Source organism: Globicephala melas, chromosome 2 (assembly GCF_963455315.2).
Source record: "Globicephala melas chromosome 2, mGloMel1.2, whole genome shotgun sequence".
In the NCBI taxonomy this organism is placed as follows: domain Eukaryota; kingdom Metazoa; phylum Chordata; class Mammalia; order Artiodactyla; family Delphinidae; genus Globicephala; species Globicephala melas.
In genome coordinates, this window is record NC_083315.2 from 59,439,751 (window position 1) to 59,465,852 (window position 26,102).

At 57.9% G+C, this 26,102-nt stretch overlaps 1 protein-coding gene across 2 annotated transcripts in view; it reads left to right on the forward strand.

Annotated features, from left to right (window-relative positions):
* Window positions 1–5,560: 5,560 nt before the first annotated feature.
* The window catches only part of CSPG4 (chondroitin sulfate proteoglycan 4), a 35,383-nt gene continuing 14,841 nt past the window's right edge, over window positions 5,561–26,102 (forward strand). Inside the window, exons 1-2 of one of the 2 annotated variants that reach the window (XM_030874914.2) lie at window positions 5,561–5,729; window positions 24,499–24,662. In XM_030874914.2, coding sequence (XP_030730774.2) covers window positions 5,642–5,729; window positions 24,499–24,662 — 252 coding nt within the window. In that variant the 5' untranslated portion in view covers window positions 5,561–5,641. Of the gene's footprint in view, window positions 5,730–14,877; window positions 15,000–24,498; window positions 24,663–26,102 lie in introns of those variants that run through there. The other variant, XM_030874915.2, reaches the window with a different exon arrangement.

Consider the following 26,102-nt stretch of genomic DNA (forward strand, 5'->3'; position numbering starts at 1 on the left):
ATGAGTTGATCCATTGATTGATCAAGGAAACATCATTCCTCCTCATGGGAACAGAGTCTTACTTTCTGAACCCAGACACAGACCCAGACTGGCTGACTGGACTGCAATTTACATGCGTGGAGGTCTGTGTCAGTTATCTCTTGCTGTGTAACAAATCATCCTCAAAGCCTGAGAGCTTAAAATAGCAACACACATTATCACACACAGCTTCAAGAGTTTAGGGGCCAGGAGTTTAGAAGTGGCTTAGTTGGATGGATCTGGCTCCAGGTCTCTCCAGAAGTAGCAGTCAAGATGTCAGTAGGAGCTGCAGTCATCCGAAAGTGTGACTGGGACCGGCACATCCACTTCCTAGACGGCTCACTCGTGTGAATGGTGGGCTGGTGCTGACCATTGACAAAAGGTCTCGGTTCCTCTCCACAGGGGCCTTCCGCAGGCTGCTTAACTGTCCTCAGGCCATGGTGGCTGGCTTCCCCCAGAGCAAGGCAGAGGCCGCCATGTCTCTTGTGACCTGACCTTGGAGATCATACTCCTTCATTTCTGCAATGCCCTATTGGCCATTTGGGTCAGCCTTATTCAATGTGTGGGCGGTGACTCCGCAAGGTTGTGAATGCCCAAAGTTGAGGACCATTGAGGGCCACATCTTGGAGGCTGGCTACCACAGGTTTGTCACTATACAAGGACACCTAGCCAATGGGGACAATAGGAGCTGAAATTCAAGCTGTATGTTCTTGGGTGAAGTGGCTGAAGACAGCCCTGACAGCTTGCTCCAGCTGCCTCTTGGTCGTCAATCTTGCCTCCCCTTCAAAGGATTCCTGGAAGACGTGCAGAGAACACAACCCTGGCCTCATCGTAGCCACCAGGCACTGCCCTTCATAGTTTATAAAGCCCCAGCACCTCTGTTGGAAGGCATCACCCAAGCATCATGGCGGTTCTACTGTTTACAAATGAGGGAAAAGGTGCCTAGAAGTGAAGAGACTTGCCTGAGGCCACACAGAAAAGGCTTGGCAGAACCAGGCTTCTGGCTCCTAAACCCACATTCTTTTCACTGCCCTGCCCAGTCGCCAGCTCAGACCCACGTCTCCTAAAGCCCACTGAAGCCTCACTCCCAGTTCTGAGCAGGTATTTCTAACGCTCCTTTTGGGAGCCCCACCCCAGCCCCCAAAGTACCTGTCCCACGCTAGACCCTGAGCAAGTATGTTCACAAATATTCCCTCCAAACGAGGACTATTCATTCCCCCTCCCAGAGGCTCTCTCTGCAGCCAGCTGAATGTCCATTGGTGGAGCAGAGCAGAGGGTAACAGCATGAACCAATATTTAGAAATAGCACAACCCCAGGAGGAATCAGCTGCGGCCAGCTTGTCATAGCCACTGAAGCCACAGCCTTTGTGGATGTGGTGTGCAAGACGACTTCCTGCTCCCGGGAACAGAGGCTCTGAGAGGGTCCTCTACCACCCCCAGCCCCTGTCTCCCCAAGACAGCTTTCCCCTGGCCAGGGAAAGCCCTGCCACCGGCCACCCGACCACAGCCCACAGCCAGCTCCCGAGGGCAGCAAACATAACATTTCAGCTCCTGAATTGTGCAATGTTGGGAAGAGCTGCCCCCATCCCTCCTGATCCTGGCTGCCTGCACTTGGAGGAGCCCCACGGATGCCGCCAGCCACGAGTGGGAGCAAGACCACGCCTAGCATAGGCCCTGGCCTGGGGCCCACCACCGTGGAGCTCCTGGCCATGTGACTACAGGGCCACAGAATCGGGGCCAAAAAGCCCATGTCCCCTTGCACAGTAGTGGCCTGAGTGCTATATGCTTCATGGCAGAGGTCACTTCCCTGAGGTTAGGACACAGCGTGAGCTGAGGCACTGTCCCATCTAGGACACAAGCACCGGCCATTCACCAGCAAGCTGGCTTTGGCCACAAGCCCCCTGGGTGGGGCCCAGGCGGTCAGGGTGCAAAACACAGAGGCATTCAGATGCCAGGCCCTGGCCAAGGGCAGGACTGAGCCATGGCCGCTGCCAGAGCAGGCGCTCTTCGTCCAAGAGGCATGAGGATAAGAATGACCAGGAGGGCCTGGCCGGCACGCCTGGCTGAACTCTGCCAGCAGAGAAGCGGCAGAGTTGTCTGTTCTCCCAGAGGCCGATCACTTGGGGAAACTGAGGCAGCACAAACCACAGGTCACTGTAGCTTCAGAAAAATTTGAATCCTCCTTCATCCCTGGGGCGTGGGCATCCTTCTTCAAGTGTGTTCTTGAGTCTTCCTCTCCCCTATCCCAGGTACCCTTGTCCGGTGATTTGCTGGGAAGAAATCTGTCCAGGGGGCCAGGAGGCATTGACTCAACTATGTGTGCCCTGGGGGGCACTGGGAGAATACAGAGATCAGTACTCGAGGGAGTCTATGGAAAGGGAGGTCAGTGGTGAGAAGGAAGGCTGCGAGGGCTTCCTGGAGGAAGGTGAGATATGGCCACAGAGGCAAGGGCAGTCGGGGATGGTCACCAGGGACACCCGGCCAACCCAAGCCAGAGAAAGTCAGGGCAAAAGTCAGAAGGCAGAGGAAGAAGGCCTGAGGATGCTAGGGAGGCCCTGGTGGGCTCTACTCAGGATGGGGATGTGGTGGGGGCTTCAGCGGGGGCATGCCGCGGAGGCTGGGGAGAGGACAGTTGAGGAGCAGGCACTGCCTGGTCTAACAGCCTTTGCTCTGAGACAGTAAGAGGAAGTCAGGGATCAGTTCCCAGGCAACAGGAGGCCTCAACTTTCTGCCGGTTTTCCTGGCATGAGGCTGCTCAGCACAAGGCGGGGGGTCAAGTTCTAGGCTATAGGCTGAACAAAGGCCAGGCCTATGTGCGCCGGTGCCCCAGCATCCCTTCTCCACTAGAGCCTCAGTCTTCTCATCAGTGAAAAGGGAACACTGTCCCCCAACACACACACTCCCCAGGGCTGCCAAAAAACCAGGTCAATGTTTTGTAAACTGAGAAGTCCCAGCAGAGAAGCCAGTGTGGGCTATTACTGCCGTGCTTGTTGCCATTATTTTTCCAGGCCTGTGTTTCTCTCCCCGGTTAGCAACCAGGCAGGGGGAGGCTGCAAGCTAATCCTGACCTGAATCTCAGCTGTGGGCGGGAATTCCGTTTGGAGGCTCCGCAGACAGACCAATGACTCCTGGTAGCGGTGGGGGTGGGGATCAGGGGAGGACATGGGAGAAGATGGGGAGGGGGAAGGATGGGCAGATGGGGTGGGTAGAAAGCGCCACCCACATTTTTGATTCATAAGCAAAAGTCTTCTCCTCCTTTCTTTTTTCATTTCTAAAAAGAAATCTCTTTTCCTCCAAATGTTGTCTTCTCAGCAGCCTCCGCAACTCTGGGCCCACACTTCGCCAGTAATTAGCCCTTAACAAGGACCAGGTGCCTTGCTGACCTGGGGAGAAGGAAAAACAAGGGACAAGTGCAGAATCAATGGCTTTATTGCCACCGAGGCCAGCTGAGCATAGCCCCGACCCAGGCTTCTTAGGGTGAACTGGATGGGAGTTGTTGCGTTTGCCAAAATCCCCACAGAACAGCAACAACTGGCTTCTAACTCAACCCCAGCATGCATTTATTGAGTATCTGCTGTGTGCAGCCGCCTCTGGAAGCTAAATGCAAACTTTGAGACACATGGAGCATGTATAGCAGGACTACAGGGCAAGGAGGAAAAAAGACAAGCATATGTTGAACACCTGCTGTATACCTCGGGCTGGGCACTTGAGGTACGTTAAAGGATTTAATTCTGGGACTTCCCTGGTGGAGCAGTGGTTAAGAATCCGCCTGTCAATGCAGGGGACACGGGTTCGAGCCCTGGTCCAGGAAGATCCCACATGCCGCGGAGCAACTAAGCCCGTGAGCCACAACTACTGAGCCTGCGCTCTAGAGCCTGCAAGCCACAACTACTGAGCCCACGTGCCACAACTACCGAAGCCTGCATGCCTAGAGCCCGTGCTCCGCAACAAAGAAAAGCCACCGCAGTGAGAAGCCAGCGCACCGCAACAAAAGAGTAGCCCCCACTCGCCACAACTAGAGAAAGCGCACGCACAGCAACAAAGACCCAATGCGGCCAAAACTAAATAAATAAATTTATTTTTTTAAAACAGCATTTAATCCTCACAAAGCCAATTTTACAGATGAGGAAACTGAACTACAGAGAAGTGAAGTGACTTGCTCAAGGTTGGACAGCTAAGCAGGAGAGCTGGGATTTGAACCCAGAGCCCTGGTTACCACTGTGCTGTGGTGGTAAGAGCCCTGGGCTTGGGGTCAAAGACCTGGCTCCACCTCTTTGCAGCTGTGTAGACTTGCTCAAGTCCCTTAATCTTCCTCAGCTTCAGTTTCTCCTATTGCAAAACGGGGCAAAATTTTGTTGCAAACTCTGAAGGGCTGTACCCATGATAGGACTGTCATCAGGCAAGGGGAGGGGCTGGGGAGACAGCAAGTGGTGGGATGGGGTTGGGGGGTGGGCTGAAGCAGGCAGGTGTGACAGAGAGATTCTGATGGAGGAAAGGAGGGGGAAACACTCCAGGGGTACTCTTCCACCCATTCACTGGACAGAGAAACCGAAGCCAGGCACCGCTGATGCTGGGGCTAGGCAGAGCGCAGGCAGAGCCTCTAGGTGCTGGACGCTCTGCGATAGTATTGCCCTTTCTCCTGCTTGGGACAAGGCTGATATTGTTGCCTGGGAGGGAACCAAGAGGAGCAGGACCCCAGCCTGAAGCTGTTAGGTAGGTGCTAAATCCAGGGTCAGATTTCCAGGAGGCAGCCCAGGAAGTTGAAACAGCCAGATTCAGGAGTCAGGCGGCCTGGGGTTCTGGTCCCATGTGGCCAGGGACCTACTCTCCATCTGGCGGCCTTGCAAGAACCACTTCCAGCTCTGAGCCAGCTTCCTCCTCCATAAAGTGTGGGCAGGAGTGTTGTCACCCACCTTGCAGGATTAGTTAGAGGCAACTAAATGATACCAGGGAGTTGAGAATCCCTCCTGCCTTGTGGAAGACTCTAGAACATCTCTCCTTTAGAGACTGGGAAACTGAGGCCCTGTCAGGGTTGCAATGCCAGTGGGCACAGAGCGGGGTAGAACCTCAGGCTGGGGCTTCTCTGTCCAAATGGCGTCCTGAAGAGACTTCAGAGGCAAAGCAGCCCAAAAGCTGTCTGTGGGGTGGAGGGCATCTGTCCTTCCTCCTAGGCCTGGCGTGAGGACGCCCCTGCCACAACCCAGGCGAGAGCAGAGGGCAGAGAAGTGACGGGATTAGCTCAGCTCACATCTCCTGCCGGCGGAGCTCTCCGGGAGCCCTTGCGCCAGAGCCCAGGAAGTCTGGGCTCCTCTGGGATTTTGTCCCAAATCTCTAACGTGGAGCCTGGGACTGATCGAGCTATAAGGGTCCCCTGACCCCTGGCGGGGAGGAGCAGCCCAGCACGGGCCCTTTAAGAAGACTAGGGGTTGGGGGCAGACAGGACAGCCCCGGCCTGAAACCGGAGCGCGCGCGCCGGTCGGCGCCTGCCCCGCCCCCGTGTTAAGTAGGCGGCGGGACGCCCAGAGTCCCAGCCCGCGCCAGTTCTCTCGACTCGAGACTCTGGCGTCCAAGCTCCGGGCTCCAAACTCCGCTCCTCGCCAGTCCCGCTGCCCAGCCCGCCGCGATGCGCTCCGGCCCGCGGCTCCTGCTCTCAGCCCCCGCCCTGACCCTGGCTCTGACCTTCGCTACGTTGGTGGGACCAGCATCCACAGGTGAGTGAGGGGCCTGAGACGCCGACCTAGACTGGCAAGAGCTGTGGAGGGTTTCTTAGGTAGAGGAAAGGGACAGGAGGACCCAGAGGGGGCCCCCAGACTGGGAAACGAGGGGACTGCACTTCTGCCACCCCAGGTTGGGGTCTCTGGCAGTACCACCCCACCCCCAGGGGATGCAGGACCCCCAGCCGTGGCTCTCAATCTAGGGGGTCATGTGGGCTCTGGTTATCTGAGGTTGGCCCCAGGGTCACTTCCCTAGGGTGTGGCTCTGTGCAGGATTGTTCTCTAGACCCAGTGGAGACACCCCAGTGCCGCCTGGGCTCCCTGTGCCCAGCAGGCTTTCTATGACTGAGTTGGTGCCCAAAGGACACATAGTGACAGTGAGAAGCGAGTCCCCCACCTCAGACACCCAGGCAAGGAAGGGGGAGTGCTGCAAGGCGTGAAATGGGGAGGAAGCCACCCTGCCCGACCCTGTGTGGGGCCCCACAAGCACCCCAGCCTCCTGGGGCCTCCTCCAGCTGCGCCCCAGCTCTGCTCCTGTTCCCCTTGTTCCTGGGTGCATTTTCTGTCTGGCCTCTTCACCACCACCTTCCTCCTGGCCTCCTCCTCCTCCTCCTGTCTTCTCTCTCCTCTCTCCTCACTGAGAAGGCCTAGTTAGTGACAGACAGGACCACCCACTCTTCAGCCTCCTAGAGGCAGGGCTGGTGCCCCTCAGATATCCTGTGCCCCTCAGGCAGCTCTGGGCACCCCCCTGCCACACCTACCTGTCCCAGGCATTGGTGCTTGCTTCCAGCAGAGACTGCCGTCTGAGAGGTGCTAGGATGTAACCGTCTCTATTGCAATGCCAGAAATCCCACCGTTATGGCATTCTTCCCTTAGTTAAGGCATGGTCTAGTTATGCCGTAAGAACTGTGGCCTCAGGACCCATCAGTCATTACTACCCATGTACGTATGAATCAGTGCTTCAGCCTACATCTTTCGGGACCATTCCCAAGAACAACTTTGAGCAGAAGAAGGGCCTGAGTCTCCCTTCCAGGGACCTAGGCCACACCCCTGTCCCCATTAGATGGCGAAGCCAGTTAGAATGGACAGTAATCACGAGGCACCCAAAAGGGAAATGAGTCAGGAGAGGACCCCCCAGTGGGGTGAGTCAGAGCTGGATCCCCAGGCTCCCTGTTCCTGTCCCCAGGGACCCCATCTTTCAAGGTCTCAGGGCCTGGGTTGTGGGCTGGGCCTCTAGAGGGATAGGAAGGGGGCATCTGAGCTGACTAGAGAGGTCTGCTTGCCCAGCCTCCAGCCAAGGGAGGGACTCCGGTACCCACCTCCTTGGGCTTCAACTGAGAGCCACTCTCAAATACCTTCTCAGCATCAACAGTGTGCAGACATTGTGCTGGGCAGTCAGGAGTGCACAGAAATGCATAGGCTGGACTTGGACTCATTCAGGAGGCAGAAAAGCAAATTAAAACTCAAACAGCAATTCCGATCGTGTCTGCAAAGATCCAGATGAGGAGAATGGTGAAGAGAAATTCAGAGGCAAGCTGGGGCGGGGCAGAGGGTGATCCTTGAGCCAAGCCTTGGAGGATGGGAAGGGGATCTGAACTCCAGGCGAGGGCTCGACGAGCAAAGGCTCTGAGGGCGGATGAGCAGAGGGAGGTTGAGATACGGAGTTCCAGCAGCCTGGCTGGAAGGTATATATATTTTGAGCACAAGCCAGGAAGAGCCATTGGGCTGGGGCACAGAAACCTGAGATGGCTGTACCCTATTGGCAGTGGGGAGCCGGCGAAGCTTCTAGAGAGGAGAGCAACATGGTGCCAGTGGGGTTTTATAACATCAAGCTGACCCCGGCCCTTAGGAGGGATTTGGAAGTGGTGAGGGGGTGGGCGAGCTAGTATCCTGTCCCCCTCACAGGCAGAGCTCCCCTCCAAGAGCCCACCTCTGTTTCCATGCCATGTCCCCCTCTGTCCCCCATCCTGGTCTCTGCAATAGGGACAGCCCCTACCGAGGAAAGTATCACTCCCACCCCTCCTGGACACCCATAGCCCCAAAGGCCCCCAAGTCTCAGGTACCAGAGTGAGGCACACTGGGATGCTTTCCCTGCACTCATCAACATTCCAGGGCATCCAGGTCATGGGACCTGAGAGTCAAGCACCTTTGGAGACCATCTGGGCCAACCTTCCGATTGTACAGACGAGGAAACTGAGGACCCAGGGAGGAAGCAAAGTGCTGTAACCCACAGAGAAGCCCAGCTGCCCAACAAGAGCCCCTAGGCGCACTTTGTGGGAGCTCCCCGCCTGCGTGGGCGGCTAGACTTGACCCCTGTGCCAGTGTGGATGCTAAGTGTGATGTCCAGCCGCTTCTAAGCCCTGTGGGAGGCCCAGCAGAGCCACAGGCATTGGGGAGATTGGGTTTGAGCCGAGACTGGGTTTGAGCGGATGTGCTTCCAGCCAGGGGGTACAGCACAAGCAAAACTGGGAGGCCAGAGTGAGCACAGAGCACGCAGTGCCGGTGGCTCCCGCACCTCCTCCCTGCCTGGCATAGCTGACTTTGAAAGGCAGAGGGTGAGGGGCTCACATGGGACTCAGGTGGGAGTAGCTGGCAGAGAGGGTTCCTGCGTAATCTGGGTGAGGGCTCTGAACTGATGGGGGTGTCTTATAGAGCAGGGCTGGGGTGGGGACGGGGGAGCCTCAGGTGCAAGGAATTGAACCAGGGTAGATTCTGTTGCCTCTAAGGATGGTCTGGGGGAACGAGTGGTGCTGGAGACAGCCTCTCAGCCTTGTGTGTGTCTGTGTGTCTGTGTGTGTACGTACACTGCCCCAGCCCTCTAGAGCAGGGCAGGGGCCAGGGCACTAGGCCCAGCGCCACCCCCCGCCCCCCGGACTCTGAAAAAGCTGTTCTAGACCAAGTATAACTGAGCCCCGCTCCCAACATCCACCCGCCTGCCCAGCCAGGACAACAAGAGACTTTCAGTGCTGCCCGCCTGGGGGGCCCAAGGAGGGGGTTGCGCCAGGTGGGCCAGGCGGCTGATGAAGGGCCGGAGGGGAGTGGAGTGTGAGGAACTGGGCGTGCTGCCAAGGAGGGGGCAGGCAGGGGAGGGGGAGTTGGAAATAGCCCTGACTACACACTCGCTGGCGCACACACATGTGAGCCCGCGCAACCGTGCACACAACCAGCGGTGCTCGCAGACCTGGGCTGGGTGGGGCCTTCAGGGAAGGAGGTGAGGACCAGATGGGAGCAGGGGCTGCTGAGCTGCAGCTGGGGCTCCTATTCAGTGCCAAGAGCAAATAAACAAGGGGGCCTTTGGGTCTGGGACTTGAGCCTGTTCCCTTCCAGGTCCCTCCGCTCCTTTACCACCTTGCCGCCGGCTCCTGGCCCCATCCAGCTCCCCTCTTGCCTCCAACATGCCCCTGACCCAGCATGGGTCCAGTTCTGTAGAGCCTTCCAGAGTTACGACTCGTCCTCCAGGTGCACGCGTAGGGTGTGTTTCAGAAGTATTGTATTACCATTATTACTGAGTGTGTATGAGTAATTTTTGAATGAACCGAATTTGTGTGAACAGTTTTGTACTTGGATTCTCCCTGGGGTAGGGGCTCCTGGCTCTCTGCTTCTCAGGAGGGCCCGTAACTCCAAACAGGGGAGAGGATGGAGCTCTCTTATAACAGAGCTCCTACCTCCCGAGACACCCCGAGGGGGGCACTAACCATGTTATCCTGCAGCTTCACAGCAGCCCTATAAGTCAAGAAACATTCCCCATTTTACAGATGAGGAAACTGAGGCTCTGAGAACGAGAAGGACTGGCCTCAGGTCCCCCTTGGGGTACACAGGCCATGGTGTTCTCACTCACCCCAACTACAGCCGCCTTTCCCAGATCAGGCCAGGTGGGCGGCCACCGACCAGTGGACTCAGGCCCCCCAGCAGAGGAGAGAGACAGGTCCTCAGGAGAGAGACAGGTCCCTGAGGACCCCAGATCTCTGCAGACCCCTCCAGTAAGTGACCCCTACCTTTCCAAACCCTCCCCACTTCCTCACAGCATAAGCAGATCTTCTTCAAGGAAGCCCCCCACTCCTCCACCGACAGCTGGGGTGGCAAATGAAGCCCCATCTGTCTCAGATGTAGGGTGGTGGCTCTGGGGCTGCCGTCAAGGTGGCTTGGTGGCACGGCTCCCTCATCTTCTGGACAGTGCCTCTCCTGTTGACCATTCCTTCCTCCCACCCAGCTCCTGCCCACGCCCGTGCCGCTCCCCGCCTGCAGAAGAGCCGGCCCCGCCAGCTCTGACGTGCATTAGCCAGGCCTCCCGCCACTGCTCATGCTAAACCGTTTCAGTGTGTGTGTCTCTTGCGGTTTAAGTGTCATGGTGGGTCAGTAAGTCAGCCTCCCCTCCCGGACCTCACTGCAGAGACTCCGCAGCCCAGGCCAGCCCCCCATGGTTCATAGGGAAACCAGGGCCCAGAGAGGGACAGCTATTTTCTCAGAGTCACACAGCAGATCCTTAGCAGGGTAGGGGGTAGACCTCTCTGCTGTTTGTCCTTGTACCCTGGTTTGGGTGTGGCCTTCCCCACAGGACCAGCAGCTCCCCGAGGGCAGACCTCCCATCTACTTTTCTCTGAGGTCTCCACTATCTTGCTGCACCCAGGACTGGGCCCACAAGGGGCATAGAGATCACTGAGCCAACCAGGGGTTTTCAAACTGTGTCCACGGTGCTCCGGGGCTTTACATTCCCATATCTGGGAATACGGGATGCTTGCACCGCCCCGATCCATGCACAGCAGTCTCATGAACATGTGTTTACACATCGGTGTTTGACGTAAGATACAGTTTTGATAAAGTGTTCTGTGGCTTAAAAGAAAGGCTTGAAAACCAATTAATTGCTTTGAGTTAAGACATACTGAGAGCAGGGGAGAGTCAGGTCACATACAAGAAAGGACTTCCTGGCTTTCAAAGAATACGGATCAAGATTGATATCAACGGCACCTGGAAGGTGTCCTTCCCCAGGTGGAGCAAAGTCTGGGGACTTGAAGGCAGGGAGCAGAATGTAGTCCCAGCTTCCTCCCAGCCAGCCCTGGGGACCTGGCCTCTCCTGCCCCAGCATCCCATTCCTGTCCCTCTCGGAACCAAATGGGACACTCCTGAGTATCCAGGTAGACAGCAGCCTCATGGTGCCACCTGCCTGCAGGCCCAGAGACACCATGGCTGTGGCTGGGCCCTCTCTCCCCCCAGGAGATCAGCCTCCACATTCAAGATGATGCTGTGTCCCACAGGCTGGCTGATGAACTAGACCATCAGATAATAGTCCACAACCCCTGGCACCCTTCCACCTTTGCCCAAGCTGTTCCTCGCAACGGCTCTTCTTTTCTTCTCTCCATCCTTCAACGTCCAGCTCCAGCATCACCACCCCGGGAGGCTTTTCCAACCATTGATTATTCAGGCCTACAGCCTGGTCTGCCCGCCTTCTGGGGCCCTGCCCTCCATCTCTGTGAGATTACAGGCCTTTCTCCCCCTACCTTCATCTGGCCCCTGCCCCTGTTCTGTGACCTCCATCAGCGTGACACCCAGTAGGTTTACGTACATGGGTGTGCAGACACACACTTGCAAACACACACACACACGTAGTGTTCTCAGAAGCCTGGCTCAGGGCCTAGCAAAGAGAGTGTCCATCCCAGAGCCAGAAGCCTGGGGGAAGCCCCCAACTCAGGACACACAGCCCCCAGCTCCACCACCAGGCCGGGGCCTCTAGCCTGCGCCATCCTTCTCTCTGGGAAGATGGAGAGGGGGTGGAGGAAAGGAGACCAACTTCCGTTCCCACCTAAGAGCAGCCCCCACCCCCGCATTCAGCTATAAATATCAAAGGGCCCAGGATGCTGATTCCCACGACACCAGCCCTCCCTGCCCCTTCCCTTGTGTGCAGTGACTGGGGCAAGTCCAGCTCTCCTACAGCTGGAGTCCAGCCAGGCAGGCCTCCAGCCCAGACACACACACACACACACACACACACACACACACACACACACACACACACACACACACACACACACACACACACACACACACACACACACACACACACACACTTCTCACCGTGGTGAGGGCAGGAACGAATCACCCTTTTTGGGCGTCTTGGAGCAGCTGAGAGTAAGCTTCCCTCCCGCCCCTGTCCTGACTCAGGCCCCACCTCTCCCTCCTCTGAGTCCTCAGCTCCTGGAACCTCTACAGGGCTGGGGGAGACCGGAGGCCAGGCTCATGGTGGTAAAGAACATGGTGTTAGAGAGCTTAGAATTTAATTCCAGCCTCGATACCGGTGACCTGGCCTTTCTGAGCCTCAGTTTTCTCCTCTCTGAAATGGGATAAATAATTCCTACCTCCTATGTGTGTTGGGGATTAAAGCCCTTTGCTTGGAGTAAATGCTCAGTAGATGCCTGGTCCTGAGGTTGCTGTTATCCTCTTATTCCCATCTTCTTCTGGAGCGGGGCAGGCCCAGCAATGGTGGCGGGGGACGGGTCGGGGGTGGTTCCTGCTTAGGAATCTTTGAGAAAGTTTCCAAAGCAGGGGGTTGGAGAGGGTCTGTGTGGGATGAAGTGACACGGAAAGGGGGAGGCAGGCTCCCAGGGGACCTGTCAAGCCAGCCTCTGCCCGCCAGCCCAGGACCCTTCAGAAAGGGGGGGTGGGGATGGGTCCTGCATCTGACTGACTCACTGGGCTGAGGTCCACACACCTCTCCTGTGTGAGGAGAAGCAGGACAGCCCCTTGCAGCCCCACCCCAAAGCCTAACGGTCCCTTGGATGGAGATGGTTGAGCCAGGACGTAGCACAATCAATCTGTTGAACGAATGACCAAATGAAACTCAGACCCTGTCCCAAGAGCGGATGGCTGGGGATGGAGAGAAGGAGCAGGCCTCGGGACCTTTTATAGGATGGGGAGCCTAGAAGCCTGTCTTTTCCCTGCTCTCTGCCCACCCTTCAGGGGCCCCTCTGGAGGTAGGGGCTGGAGGCCAGGGCCCAGTGATGTGAGACGGCTCCCATGAAGCTCCCTGGGGCTATTACCACCACTCATTAAGCAGTAGTGGCTGCATCGTGAGGAGCAGGATCCAGAATGAAGGACTGAGGGATTCTGTCTCTCCTGGGCTGCTTGGACCCATCAGGGGTATTGGTGACGCCTGAGTCCATGTATGCGTAAGATCAGAGTTGGTGGAGGAGAGGGGAAGTGAGTCTCGGGAAATGGCTACAGAGTGGGGCGAGCAGCCTTGGGGAGTGCCAACTGGAGGGACACTCTGGATAAAAAGCCTGGGCCCCCAAGTCAAGATCCCAGTGTGGGGGCATCCTCGACTTTCACCCCCAGAGAGGTAACCTTCTGAACAGACTGTTGGGCAAAGACTGGTCAGCTCCCCAGATGTGTGCCAATAGAATCCAGGCTCCTGCCCCCGGCTGAGGCTCTATCTCTGGACATCTGGTGCCCATGTGCTTCCGGACACTCATCTGGAGCCCAGCTGAGCCTCGCCAGGGGCAGGTACTCAAATGGGAGCCCATCCTTCCAACTGTTGACAGTCCCGGGATAGAAGAGATATTGTAGGGACATGAGCCAAATGTGTAATGGCAGCCCTTGGGATACCTGGCCCTGCTGTGTGGCCTTGAGCAGACCTCTGTCCGTCTCTGGGCCTCTGGGTAGGATCTTCATTCTCCAAGGTCAGCTCTAAGCCTCTTGGGAAAAGGACAAAGATCTCTGCTTCTATCCAGAGACAGCCGGCTGCTTATCTGGGTCCACACAGCAAGGCAGGCTAGGCTCAGAACGGGGCTGAGAGGCGGCCCAGCCTGCCAGAGCTCTCTGGCATCAAGAAACCGTTTTCCTAAGTTGGCACGGAGCCCTGGGGCTCTCCTGGGATGAGAGCAGCGGCTCCTCTCCACCCCCAGTTCCCCTCTTCCACCCCCACCCCCGGCCCCAGCCCCACCCTACCAAAAATAAACCCAGTCACCCCATCTTGTACCAGCCAGACCCACCCAGCCCCTCCAGAGCCAGTTGAGTCACTGCTCAAAGCTGCTCCTTTTTTTAACTGTCTGAGTCACCCGCTGTGGCTGTAGCTGCATGACACATGCCCCAGGCTGTAGCCATCCCACAGCCCCCAACGGCACAACCAAGGGAGGGGAGGGGTCTGAATAGAGGCTGGCAGCAGGTGTGAGCCCAGGCCATAGCCTCAGCCTGTAACTCCTCCACGCCCGGGGAATTCACCTCCTAGCAAGTCAGAGCCCAGACCTGTCCCCAGCAGTCCTGGAATTGCCCTGCCCGTTCTGTCCAGGACAGTCCTTCCACGATCTTGGTGACAAAGCCCGTGTGCATCAGCTCTGCCCCCACAGCTTTGCTTTGCCTCCAAACGGACCTGGGCCTCCCAGCATTAGATTGCCGGGAACAGAGGGTCTCCAGGTCCTGGGGGTGGGAGGAGGATGTAAGGCCTGGCCTTCTTGGGTACAGGCCACAGAGATGCCTAATTCTTGCCCTTTCTCGCCTGGATCCAACTGACCAGTCTGCCCAGAGCACTGTGAAGACTTTCTGTGGGACGGAACCCCCCACTTCAGATCTCCCCTTGCTTCCTCTATCTCCCCTCTATTCAGGGCGTCCGCTGGGCTGCAGATCTCTCTCCGCGGACCCCTGCCTGTCTCTGTGTCCTCACCAAGGCTGTCTCTCCATCTCTCTCTCCCCATCCCTGCGTCTCTCTCTCTGGCTGCCCTGTTCTCTTTCCTTTACCCAGTGCGCTGGCAGGCGGCACCCGCACCCCCAGAGGTCCTTCTCTGCCTCCTGTGCCTTGCAGACATGTAACACACCCTCACCTCCACCCATTCCCACAAAGGACTCTGGGCCCCAGGGACCGATTCTGAGAGAAAATTTCCATCCTCCTCACCCAAGTCCCCTCCTTCCCCTGCCCCAAAGAGCAGGCTACATCCTGTCCCAGGGAATGTCAGGATCCCACAGGCACTACCTTGGGGGCTGAGAAAGGGGGGCAGGGGGCCTGGGAACGGCTCCACCCCCAGCGCCTGCCTGAGCGGGAGCTGCGCAGCCTCAGACCCCATCCGTCTCCTGTCTGTGGCTGTGGCCTCCAGCTATAAATAGGTGTTCTGATTCTATTTTCTTTAAAAACAAGCACCAGACTGTCACCACAGGCCCAGAAAAGCTCTCCCTGGATGGGGCAGTGCCCCACTCCACCCCAGCCATTGTGTCCAGCCTCACCCCACCCCCGGCTGCAGGCACCGGGGCCCTGCAGGGCAGAGGAGGACTGAAAGAAGCTTGGAGGTAAGACAAGTCGGGGGCAGAGCTGGGGCAAGCTCCCAGGTGCAGCCCCTCGCTGCTGGGTCAGCCAGGGAATGTGGCACCCCTCCTGCCCCGTTGGGCCCCTCCCTCCTATCTTGCCATCTCCCGTCACCAGTCTTGTCCCTTTGAGGCTCACAGTGTTAACAGAGAGAGGTGACAGTCACACAACTCCCCAAGCCACGGTTGAGTCTCTTTGCACCCCAAATGCGGAGAAGGAGCTATGGGGAAGGGTGGGGGAGGACTTCTTCCCTGAAGGGGCATGAGGGCATTTCACAGGCAAAAAGGAAAGAAGAGCTTGCTGGGCAGAAGGCCCAGCCTGAGCGAAGGCCAGAATGGGGACCTGTTAGGTGCCCAGGGTCTGGTGAGGCTGGCACGTGGGGTGTTCCAAGGAGTGAACAGGAAAGCCTGGCGGGGCAGGGGCAAGGTCACCCAGCACCTTCAGTGCCACACCAGAGGGCAGGGGCTCGAAGGCATCCAGGCAAGGGAGGAGGATGGAGCACCTCAGTTTAGGTTAACTGTGACTGCACCTAGCAAAGGGAGGCAGCAAGGGATGGTGACCATGTGTCTTGTGGGATGGCACAGAGAAGCAAGAGGGGGGGACAGACTTGAAGGACAAGTCATGGAGCTGAATGGAGGGAACGTTCATTCATGGTCAGGAAGAGGGAGAGGGTCAGAGCAACTCTCAGGTTTCTGCCCAGCGGTGGGTACGTGTGGGGCCTTCACTGGGTGGTGAGCAGGTTGGAGGAGAGATGATACTGAGTCTGGCTTGAGCGGGTGGGCTTGGGTTTGGGGGTTCCTATAGATGTTCCCGGTGTAGACGTCTAGGGGGCATTGACCAGCAGGCCCAGAGCCCTGGAGACTTGGTGCTTGAGACAGAGATATGGGTACGACAGCAAAGAGGCAGTGCCTGAGGTCAGGGGAGAAGAGGTCAGCTGGAGAGAGGGTGGCAGAGGTGGGGCACAGCTCAGTGAGTGCTGACGGACTGAAGGGGTCTGCGGAGTTGTCAGATGGGGGTACTAGGCAAGGAACTATTCCAAGAGGAGTCAGGCCTGCCCAGCAGTGGAGCAGGGGCCGGGGGGTCTGGGGATCTCTGGCAGAAGCTGGTTAGCACAGAGGCCACCAGCAAGGACACTGTGGTGTCCTGGTCCACCCTCCTAGGCCAGGCACAGCACCAGTGCCAGGAACTTGCTCCTCTGCTTGGCTGCTGTGAGACAGCAATGCTGTTAGAAAATCCCTCCTACGGGGCAAATGTCACCACCATTTGATCCTTGCATTCCCTTAGGTGCTCATGTTTCATCTGTTGGTACCTGTGTATGGGCCTCCTGGATGGCAGATGCGCTGGCCCGGAGATACAGGCCCTGGGTCCTGTCCTCAAGAGCCTCCAGTCTAGCCAGGCCTGTGGCCTCTCAGGCCAGAGGTGGCTGTGCTGTACCCACTGTAGTGATCACACCTCCCCACCAGCCCCTTCCTGCTGGGCTGGGCTGGCCAGGGGCCAGGTGTGTGTGTGTGTGTGCGCGCGTGTGTGTGTGTGTGTGTGTGTGTGTTGGGGGGCTGATCCCTGACCCAAGCCTCTGCTACCCCCAGTCTCCTGGATGTGGGACTTCTGTCTGTGGGGTCCTCCCACCCCTCCTTCCTATATTTCAGATGGGGGAACTGAGGCACAGATGGCTGTGGCTTCGCCAAGGCACAGCCCGTTGAGCACAATCTGTGCCAAATTCGTCCAGGCTTCTGTCCAAACCCACAGTCATTGCTTCCACTGTCCCCCATCCCAGCTCACACACTCACTGTCTCCAAGGCCAGCCTGCCAGGCTGGGGGAAGCCCTGAGACACCTCCCCAGCAGCCCTGCCCTTAGCGGTTTCTCATCCCAGAGCGATGGGGAGACTTGGAGATGAGCAACAGGCGTCCCACCTCTGGCTTCTGCCCAAGAGAGGGCTGGCCCATCAGAGAGCAGGCTTCTCACCCTGGGCAGAGCCCACACCCCCTGCCTCTCCACCCTCATCTCTCACCTCCAAGACCCCCATGGGCATGGGTAGCACTATCAGAGGTTTCTGGAATGCGCCATCTGCAGCCAGCCTTGAAGGAGGTCCCTCCCTGATCTGGTGGCCCCAGACCAGACCCCATCCAGCCACACTGGGAAAGGCCAGCTGCCAAACCACCCATCGAAAGCAGATGCTTTCCCCTCCCTTCCTCACTCCCCCCCACCTCCAACCCCGACCCTGTCCGAGGACCGGAAAGGAAGGGGAAAAAGTGTGTCTTCCCAGGCAGGAGGCCAGCTCTCACACCCTCCTCCCACTGGGGCCAGCCACAGATGCTCCACTTCCGATTCACAGGCAGCAACAAAACCCACCCCCACCCTCCCGCCTTCTGTGTGCACACCCCCCTCCCGCCTTCTGTGTGCACACCCCCCTCCCGCCTTCTGTGTGCACACCCCCCTCCCTGAACCCACAGCACTCAGCTCTGGAGCCACACCCACAGGGGCTCGAATCCCAGCCTTGCAGCTGCTCAGCAAACAGATAACTGCTGTCTTGGCCCCTCAGTTTCCTCACCCGTAAAATGGGAGCAGCTTCACAAGGACCCTGTTGCAGTGGGGGACTGCAGACCCATGCCAGGCGAGGGTCCTTCGCTCTGTTTCTTCCCTGCCGGGACCCCTACCTCAGCCTGGGCCCACTGAGATGAGGATCCCACCTTGCTTCTGGGGCCAAGAAAGCCAGAAGGAACGGGATGTGGAAAAGGGCGTAGACATCCACTCAGCTGCCCTATAAGAAGGAAAATTATAAGGCAAGGAAAGGCCGCTCGGAATTGCTCCATGCCACAGCAGCCCCACCCTGGGGAGCAGCAGGGCCTCCACAAAGACTCCATTGAGGGCCCCGCTTCCTCCACGCCCCTGCCCTCCAGCCTGGGTGGACTCTGGGCTGCTTCCTCCAGCAAAACCTCTCATTTTCCCTCCCACTTCCTCTGTGCCCCACGTGGCCCCAGGGTTGGAACATGTGGCTGGGATCCCAGGACACCAACCCTGCCCCTGTTGACGTCTGTGGACCAAGCTCAGCACCTCCCACCCCAACCCGTTCCCTGCTTCCTCTCCAGGGGTACTCACCTTCCAGAGGGGATCCCTGAATTGGAAGTGTTCCCCAGTGTATGCCACTCAGCATGGGTGGCCTCCGGATGCCTGGTTAGAGGACCAGTAGCTGAGATCAGTGACCAGAGTCAGGGCTCAGCCAATAGCTAAGGAAACTGTTGTCCTGCCCTGGCCTCCTTGGCCTTGCAAGGAACCAGAAAGGCAACCAAAGACGTCAAGTACCCCGAGAGTGAGTCTCAGGGCTCAAGAGTTCTTGGAGCGAGGAGGGATGGGGCCACCTTGACCCCAGCGAGATCTTCGTAGTGTTGAGACGGGGAGGTGGTCAGACAGGGCCTGGCGTTCCTGCTCTCTGCTGAGACAGCTTTTGTCTCCCAAGAGGAAGGCTGCTTCTTTAAGTCCCATGTGATTTTGAACTAACCTACCGTTGTTCCTATGGCTGTGGCTCACAGGGCAGGAGAGGAGCAGGCGGTCGGTAGGCCTCTGGGTTATTCCCCGGTCTGGAATCAGTGGGTAGGAGAGCCAGCGCGGTGAGCACAGTGGGTCTGCAGGTGTGTGAGCCTCTCGCAGGCAACCAGCCCTGGCAGGTAGTGAGCCACCTAGCCTTGGCTCTATGACCCCTGTGTCACCACCAAGGGCAGGTTATGTTGCCCCTTTGGTCTGACCTGAAGTCATCCCCGTCACTTTCGCCCGTTACCTTCAGTGGTAACAGGCTTGGTGGAAGGTCATAGCTCGGTTTGGGAGGGCTGAGCCTTGGGGGGGACTATGGAACATGCTGAGGGAGGGGCAGACACCTGAATAGATGCCGTGACCGCTTCTCCCTTGCCCCAGAGCCCAGGGAGGCAGGCGTGGCCAGGGAGTCATGGTCCAGTACCCAGAGCCAGACTGGGCCCACCGCACCAGATCCTCACCTGCCCACGCTCACCTCGACCCGCTGTGACGCGTGGCGCTGACCTGCACTCATTCACACTCAGGCCCACACGCAGCCCACTGTGTCCATTCAGGAGTCTGCAGTGCTCTGTGGGGCTGAGTCCTCATCTCAGAGTATTTGCTTTCCCAGCCCTGAAATGGGCAGGAGCAGTCAGCCTCACCTCCCCCAGGCAGTCCTGGGAGCTGAAGCTCTGGTTCTAAATCAGAGGGAACTTTGCACCCCATCCTCCTCAGGGGTCCCCTGGCTTGGCGGCAGAGTGCTGGTAAAGAAAAAGCAAGTCCCTTGGAGGCGTGAGAGGAGGGGATCAGGCCTGAGGTCCAGAGGGCCTGGGTGATGGGAGCAGAGCCCCGGGCCCATCCCTGCTCTCACATAGGGCCGGCATTCAGCCCGCAGGTGGGCCACTCCACACACACACACACACACACACACACACACACACAAACACACACACACACGAGGGGAGACAGAGAGCCCTTCATCCCTGCCTTGGCCCTCCCGGAACATCCCACCCCGCAGCTCCCCGTCAGACTCCCTCAGGGGGACTCTCCCAGCCTCACCACTGCCTACCCAGGGCCGGGATCTGGAACCAGCATCTGTCACCCCTGGTGCCAAACCCCAAGAGGCTACGGTGGAAGAGCCCAGCTTCGCCCCTCCCTCCGCAGCTGGCTGGTGGGGTGCCCCCTCCTCACTCTCCTGGATCCTGTGCACAGCAGCAGGCTCACTGCCAACATCCTGCCTTTTCTGTCTCTCTTGGTTTTTCCTCCCCCATCTCCTTCCTCAGGCCTCCGTCTGGATCCCTGAGTTCAGTCTTTGTGGAGGAGGGGGTCTTTATGTCTCATTCTCACTTTTACTGCCTTTCTCAGGCTTTCTGTATCTCCCAGGTTAGTTCTCCTCTTCCATCCCCGTCGCTACATTATTATATTTGTGCGTGAATGAATGAATGAATGAATGAATAATGGTTCCCAAGTCTCTCCCCATCCGTCTCTCACCTCCTGCTCCGCCTTGGTACCACTGGTTGTACCTTCCCCACATCCTCACGTCCAGGTCTCCCACCACCCACCCTTGACTGTGGGGCCGGGCACTTTCCACCGGCCATCCTGCCGGCAGCTCTGGGCTCCCAAACTTTCTCCCTTATAAAGTCAGGCAGCAGCAGACACCCAGGAATGCTGCCGCTGCCCGTGACGCATGCCGGCTCTGGGGCCGCCTGGCTGCTCCCAGGCAACCAGGAATGTGGTGGGAGGGAGCGCACAGAGATTGACTGCCTGGGGTGGGGTGCCAACAGGTGGCAAGGCCAGGAGCTGCAGGCTTTCTGCTTCTCTCTGTCAGATTGCTTCTCCCCTGGAGCCTCAGTTTGTCTGTCTGGTAAGTGGAAGCCAAGTACCCTACTGCAGACAAGGGCCACAGAGAATCTGATGTTGTGGAACCCATCACCAAGAAGCGAGGGTCCCGGGGCTGGGGAGGCACATCTGGCTCTCTGGACTGTTCTGGGGCAAGGGCGGTACTCCCAGTTACAGCCGGGATGGGACAGAGGGAAGAGGGGGGCCAAAGACCAAGAGAGGGAGAGAAGAGGAAAAGCAGAGGCAGAGACAAGGGAGATGTGGGACAGAGACGGGGAGAGAGACAGACTGGCCAGCCCCAGGGGTTCTGAGGACCCAGAAGGAGCAGGGTCTGCAGCAGCCCCAAGACTGGAAAGGCACTCATGCTTGAGACCCTGCCCCTGGCCAGCCTGGGAGGGAGTGGGGAGCCTGAGAGAGACTGAGAGGCCAAAACCCCGCTAATAGGCAGAGGGTTGAGCGCCATGATGGAAGTAAGCCTCATGTTTGGGGTCCCCCAGGGACAGGGACCAGGTCCCCATTCATAAACATCCTAGGAGTGGCCCAGGGAGCCAGGAGATGCCAGCATAACCCATGCTGTGCCAGAGGGTGGCTTGTTGGGGGACCTTGGCCTAGGCTTCATCCCCCTGTGTGAGAAAGGGCCACAGTGGGGACGGATACAGACTCTTTCTGTGCCCCCAGCCCTCCTCTCAGGAAGAGGGATGGAGCGCCCACCCTGGGCCCAGACAGCAGCGCCCTGTTCGTGGGCAGGAAGGGTGGGAAGCTGTGGGATTCTCCACCTTCAGCAAACCTCTCGGGTGGATGGGTGCCGGGTGGGAGGGGCTGCAACCCTCCAGGAACACACTGCCCCTTTCATGGAGCCAGGCACAGCCAAAGTCATGGCGGGCGGGCACCGAGGGGCAGGACAGGCCTGGGCACAATCACTGCTCTGTCCTGGCAGCTCCCAGCCCACACGCATACACATGCACAAGCACACAGCCTTATGCAAACCCAAAATACACTCCCAGCAGCCACCCACACACTTGCACACACATGCAAGTACACATCTACACCCCCCTGGACATTCAGCTGTGTATCCTCTTCCAGGCAGAGAAGCCCATACCTGTGGCACTCGTCCTGACCCTCCTACTTGTCCCCCAGACCCTTTGGGGCATCCTGCCCCCCCCATGCCAAAGGCCTGGAGCCACCCAAGCAGTCCACACCATTAACCCTCCGCACAGTCACATTCGAGAGCAGACCCAGACCAGAAAGGGACCTCCAGGACTAATCCCCACAGACAGGAGAAGGAAAGAGTGGGAAGGAGTGCCCATTTTACGGAATGGTGACACTGAGGCCTGAGTTGGGACCCTTCTTCTGGCCCAGAGGGCAGCACGCATAGCTGCTGCAGGCCTGAACTGGTGTTTTGATGAATCATGGGTCTTCTTGGCCCAGGAGAGTCAAGGACAGTTCTCCAGGCAGTAATGATGCCTCCTCTCCTCCCCCCACTGCCCTGGCAGCCCTCTCAGGCTGCTGAGCCTGGTGTGGCCCATGCTTCTTTTCTCTCTACTCCTCGGTCTTCAACATTTCCAGAACCTGTATATCCCTGCCAGTCTCTTGTCCTTGCTTCCCTCTGAGACTGCCCATTTCCCTCCCTCTCTGCTCCTCTACACAACCCTCACCTCCCCCAGGAAGCCCTCCAGGATTGACTCCAAGCTCATGACTTCTTTATCCTGCATCCCCTCTCCATTCGAAGTCCCTCTCCAACTGTCCCCCTGCCCCCAGCCCAGAAAAGGGACTCTGGGTTCTTACAACTGCAGCCCATCAGAGACAGTAAGAGAGGCAGCAGAAGGAGACCAGGAGGTGGGGGGAGTGGCACTGTCAGAGTTTCCAAAATCCTGGCCAGCAAGGCCTCAGAGGCCTCCGTTGGGGCGAGGGGGCTGCCCGGCCTGTGCGCTCCCAGCAGCACAAGGCAGCTTGTGTGAGCCCTTTCCCGCCTGGCCCCGCAGGAAACAGCAGGGCTCAGCCCCTCAATGGGCCCATTCAGCCCCCAGCTCTCTGGAAAGAACCTCTGCTTCCTGTCACCCTCCCACTCTGGCCTGGAGAACCAGGCCTAACAAGCTGCTACTCTCCCCTGCTGGGAGGGTGCTGGAGGCAGGTGGTTCAGGAGTTAGAGACAGCCAGCTACTTAAGTTCCTGCCTGCTCCTCTGCTTGACTGTGCCCTGACAGGTTGACATCCACCTTTAGCGAAAGGGAGTATGGGTGAGGGCTTGTGCTCACTCCCACACAGGGGAAGCAGTGGGCCCCCAACTCCTGCGTGGCAGGCAGGTAAATGTTTAGCAACAGACTCTCCTGGAGACAGGTAGCCCTGATTTGCAGTGTTTGCCTCTTCCCGTGGTATAAATATTCTCACTGGGCAACGTCACCTGGCTTGCAAAATTCCTGAAAATGTAACAATCAGCTCTTGCCAGCCGTCCTGAGTTCCTATGTGCCACCGTGGTGGCCCCACCCTCTGGGGCCACCTGCCCCCACTCTTCGGCTGCGGCTGCCCTCAGCTTAGCGTGCTGCGTTTTGTCCTTAAGAATCGATGATCTTGCAGATAAGGCACCCCCGTAGGTGCCTGCCAGCTGCCAGTTCCCTGGTCTGTCCCTCACGGGCACCGAGGTGTCCTGGGCCTGCTGGGCTGTGTCCGCCTGGATGGTTTTGCAGTTCTCCTTTGATTCCTTTAGCTTCGCAGACAAGGCTCTGGTGTTGCCAGCAAGTGCTGGCCAGAGGGGATAAGTAGAAGGGCTTTCAGCTCAACCCCGCGGGGAAGAGCGTCATCCTTCTTGGGCATCCCTCCATCCCTCCAGGCTGTGTTGGCTGCCCTTAGGACATACACGTCTGGGACTCCTCCAGTGGTTGATGCTACTTCTTCAGGTGCATGTCAGCTGGCTCAGGCTGCCCGGGGACCAGCATGTGTATGGCTGGTGCCAGATCATTCCTATCAAGGCCATCAGCCTTTACTCACTCTCACCGGATTTAAGAGAAGCCCAAGGTGGGGTGAATCATCTCTGTAACCCATTCCCGTCTCCCCAGCCCTGGGTGTCAAGTGGGGAGAGTCAACATTATATTTGGCACTAAACTCCACAAAAGGAATGGACCAGAAATTGTGGCATCAGGTTAGAGGCCAAGGGAGGCTAATTTGGGGAAACTGCCTGGAGGGGGTGACAACTTAAAAAGAGGAGGTGTCCCTACCCAGGGACCCCTGACCCTGGGAAACCCCAAATATGACCTCCTGTCTTGGGAGGCCCTCTGGCCTGCCCGTCAGGCCATCATCCCCTCCCAGGCCTTGTCTTCAGCCTCAGACCGAGGCTTGAAGAACTCAGCTCTTGTCATCCCTGGCTTCCTGGCCATGGTGGAAATAAAGGGGCCGGATCTGACCGCTCACCGGGGACCTTTAATAGCTAAGCAGCAGGAAGCGATACAGGGTGATGGAGGAAGTTTGGCCCATTTTGGGTCCGGCACTGCACGTGGTTTCCGTCTAGCCTCAGAGCCTTTGCTCTTTGATGGACTCAGGCCAACAAGCTGCCCCCCCTGACCCCCAAAGACGGCTGGGAGCATGGCCCAAGAGAGATGCAGGGATGGGTGGGTTGCCTGACTTACCACCACCAGAGCCCAGCTGTGGTCCCAGCCAACCCAGGGGCTAAACCATACGGGCGCTTAGAAGGAATTTGAGCAGAGATCAGTTTGGGTAGAGGTGGTTCTCCTAGAGCTTCATTCCTGGGGGTTTTGACCATCGAGCCAGGTGATCAGGCCAGTGACCATTTCCCTTTGAGCCAGACCCAGGATGGAGATTCCTCTGGGGCCCAGGGGAAGAGAGCCAGAGCTGCCAGAGGCCTCTGGCCCCAGAAACCTCCGAGGAAGAGACCTGAGATACTTGAAATGCTGGATCTGGCCTCCTTCAGAGCCAGGGTCTGGGCTGGACACAAGGTGAGGCCGTGCCTTCTGGTGCCAGGACCAAGCAGGTGCTGGGACCAGCTGAGGTCACGGGAGAGCGCCACATAGAAGAACCGTGAGGGTGTACCAGCATGCAGTGCCCTCCCTGCAGCCCACCCGTCCACCCTGCAGCACCTCTCCTCCAGGCAAGGGGCTAAGCTTCACCACAGCTCTCTCTGTCACACAGCCTCCTTCTTCGGAGAGAACCACCTGGAGGTTCCTGTGGCCATGTCTCTGACTGACATAGACCTACAGCTGGAGTTTTCTACGTCCCAGCCCGAAGCCCTGCTTCTCCTGGCGGCAGGCCCGGCTGACTACCTCCTCCTGCAGCTCCACTCTGGACGCCTGCAGGTCAGTGACATCTCCCTGCTGGATTCCTTCTCTAGCTTTGAGTGGCCCCCAACCGGCTGTGTGACCTTGTGGAAGTCACTTTTGCCTTGAGGTCTCAAGTTCCCCACTGTGAGATGGACAGAAACATCCCAGAAGGTGTGACTTCCTCGTGAACCAGCTCTGCCCTCCTGCCCTCTAGCCACACTTCTCACCACGACCCCTGGCCGGTCCTTTGTGTCCTGACCACCCTGGCTGCTTTCAGCTCCCTGCTGCCTTGTGGTCTCTCGCTTTTGCTCACTACACTCCCTCTGCCTCGTGCAAGCCTCGCTCGTTCCCTGCACCTGCCTAACTCCAGCCTCTCCTTGAAGTCTCAGCATGGGCATCCCTTCCTCACCTGGACTGGGTCCCCTCTCCTGGGTCCCAGCACCCCCGTGCGCTCCTCTAGCGTAGCACCAATCACCCTGATTCACCACGGTCTGTCGATGGAACGACCAATACTGCCACAGCTTCCTCAGTTTTCCGTTTCATCCTTCAAGTCACCACAAGCTTTATTGGCAAAGAGTCTTCTGGCTCTCTCTTGAGGCTTCCCCCTAACCATGAAGAGTTTGAGAACATGAGGTCTTAGTCCAAATTTGGGGGAGCCATCTGCTTCCACACCCCAGGGGAGAGAGGCCTCTGGTCCTCTGAATCCCTCAGCTGCTTTCAGTCCATCTGATGCTGCCATTGCTTCTCACTGCCACAAGGTGTCACTGTTGAACATGGCCTGGTACAACCTAGCACTGATGCTCTTCCTCCCTGCCAGGTATATTGATGCCACACCCCTAGAAAGGTGCTCCATACGTGGACTCTCAAGGCCATACGTTCTTAGTGCTCTGCTCTTTCAGCTTCCGTACCACCCATTTTACCATCTGGTTGTGGGAACACCACACCAGAGCCAGCTCTGGTGTCAGTGTCCTGGGGACAGAACCATGTCTCTCTTCTCTCCCCAAGGACCTCCCCTTGGACAGGTCAAAACACAGAGCATCTGATTGGGCTCCCCATTTCTGAACAGTGAGCCTGGCTGCCTCAGTGACCCCACGGTGTTTTGGTCTACTTAGGGGGACTCATCAGGGGATTCCCAGGTGCCCGTTGTGCCAGGGGAAGAATCTTCCGTATGCCAAGGTGATTTTTCTAGCACCTCTCACCCAAGGAAAGAGGGGAGACATAAAGGAATCTAGGCTGAATCCCTAGGAAAGCATCTTGCTGTATGACAGGTCTGTGTGGGCAGGGACCACATCGGATTCACATCGGGGTCCCCTGAGCCCATCCAGGCCTGGCACAGAGATCACTTTGGTGAGTGTTTGGGGGATGCGTAAAGAGACGGCAGGAAAGGGAGAGGAGTGGCGTGAGAAGCCTTTGTCCTAGGCCCTCTGCTCTGGGGACCCCAAGTGTGGGGGACCAGTTATGCTTTTACTGCAGAAG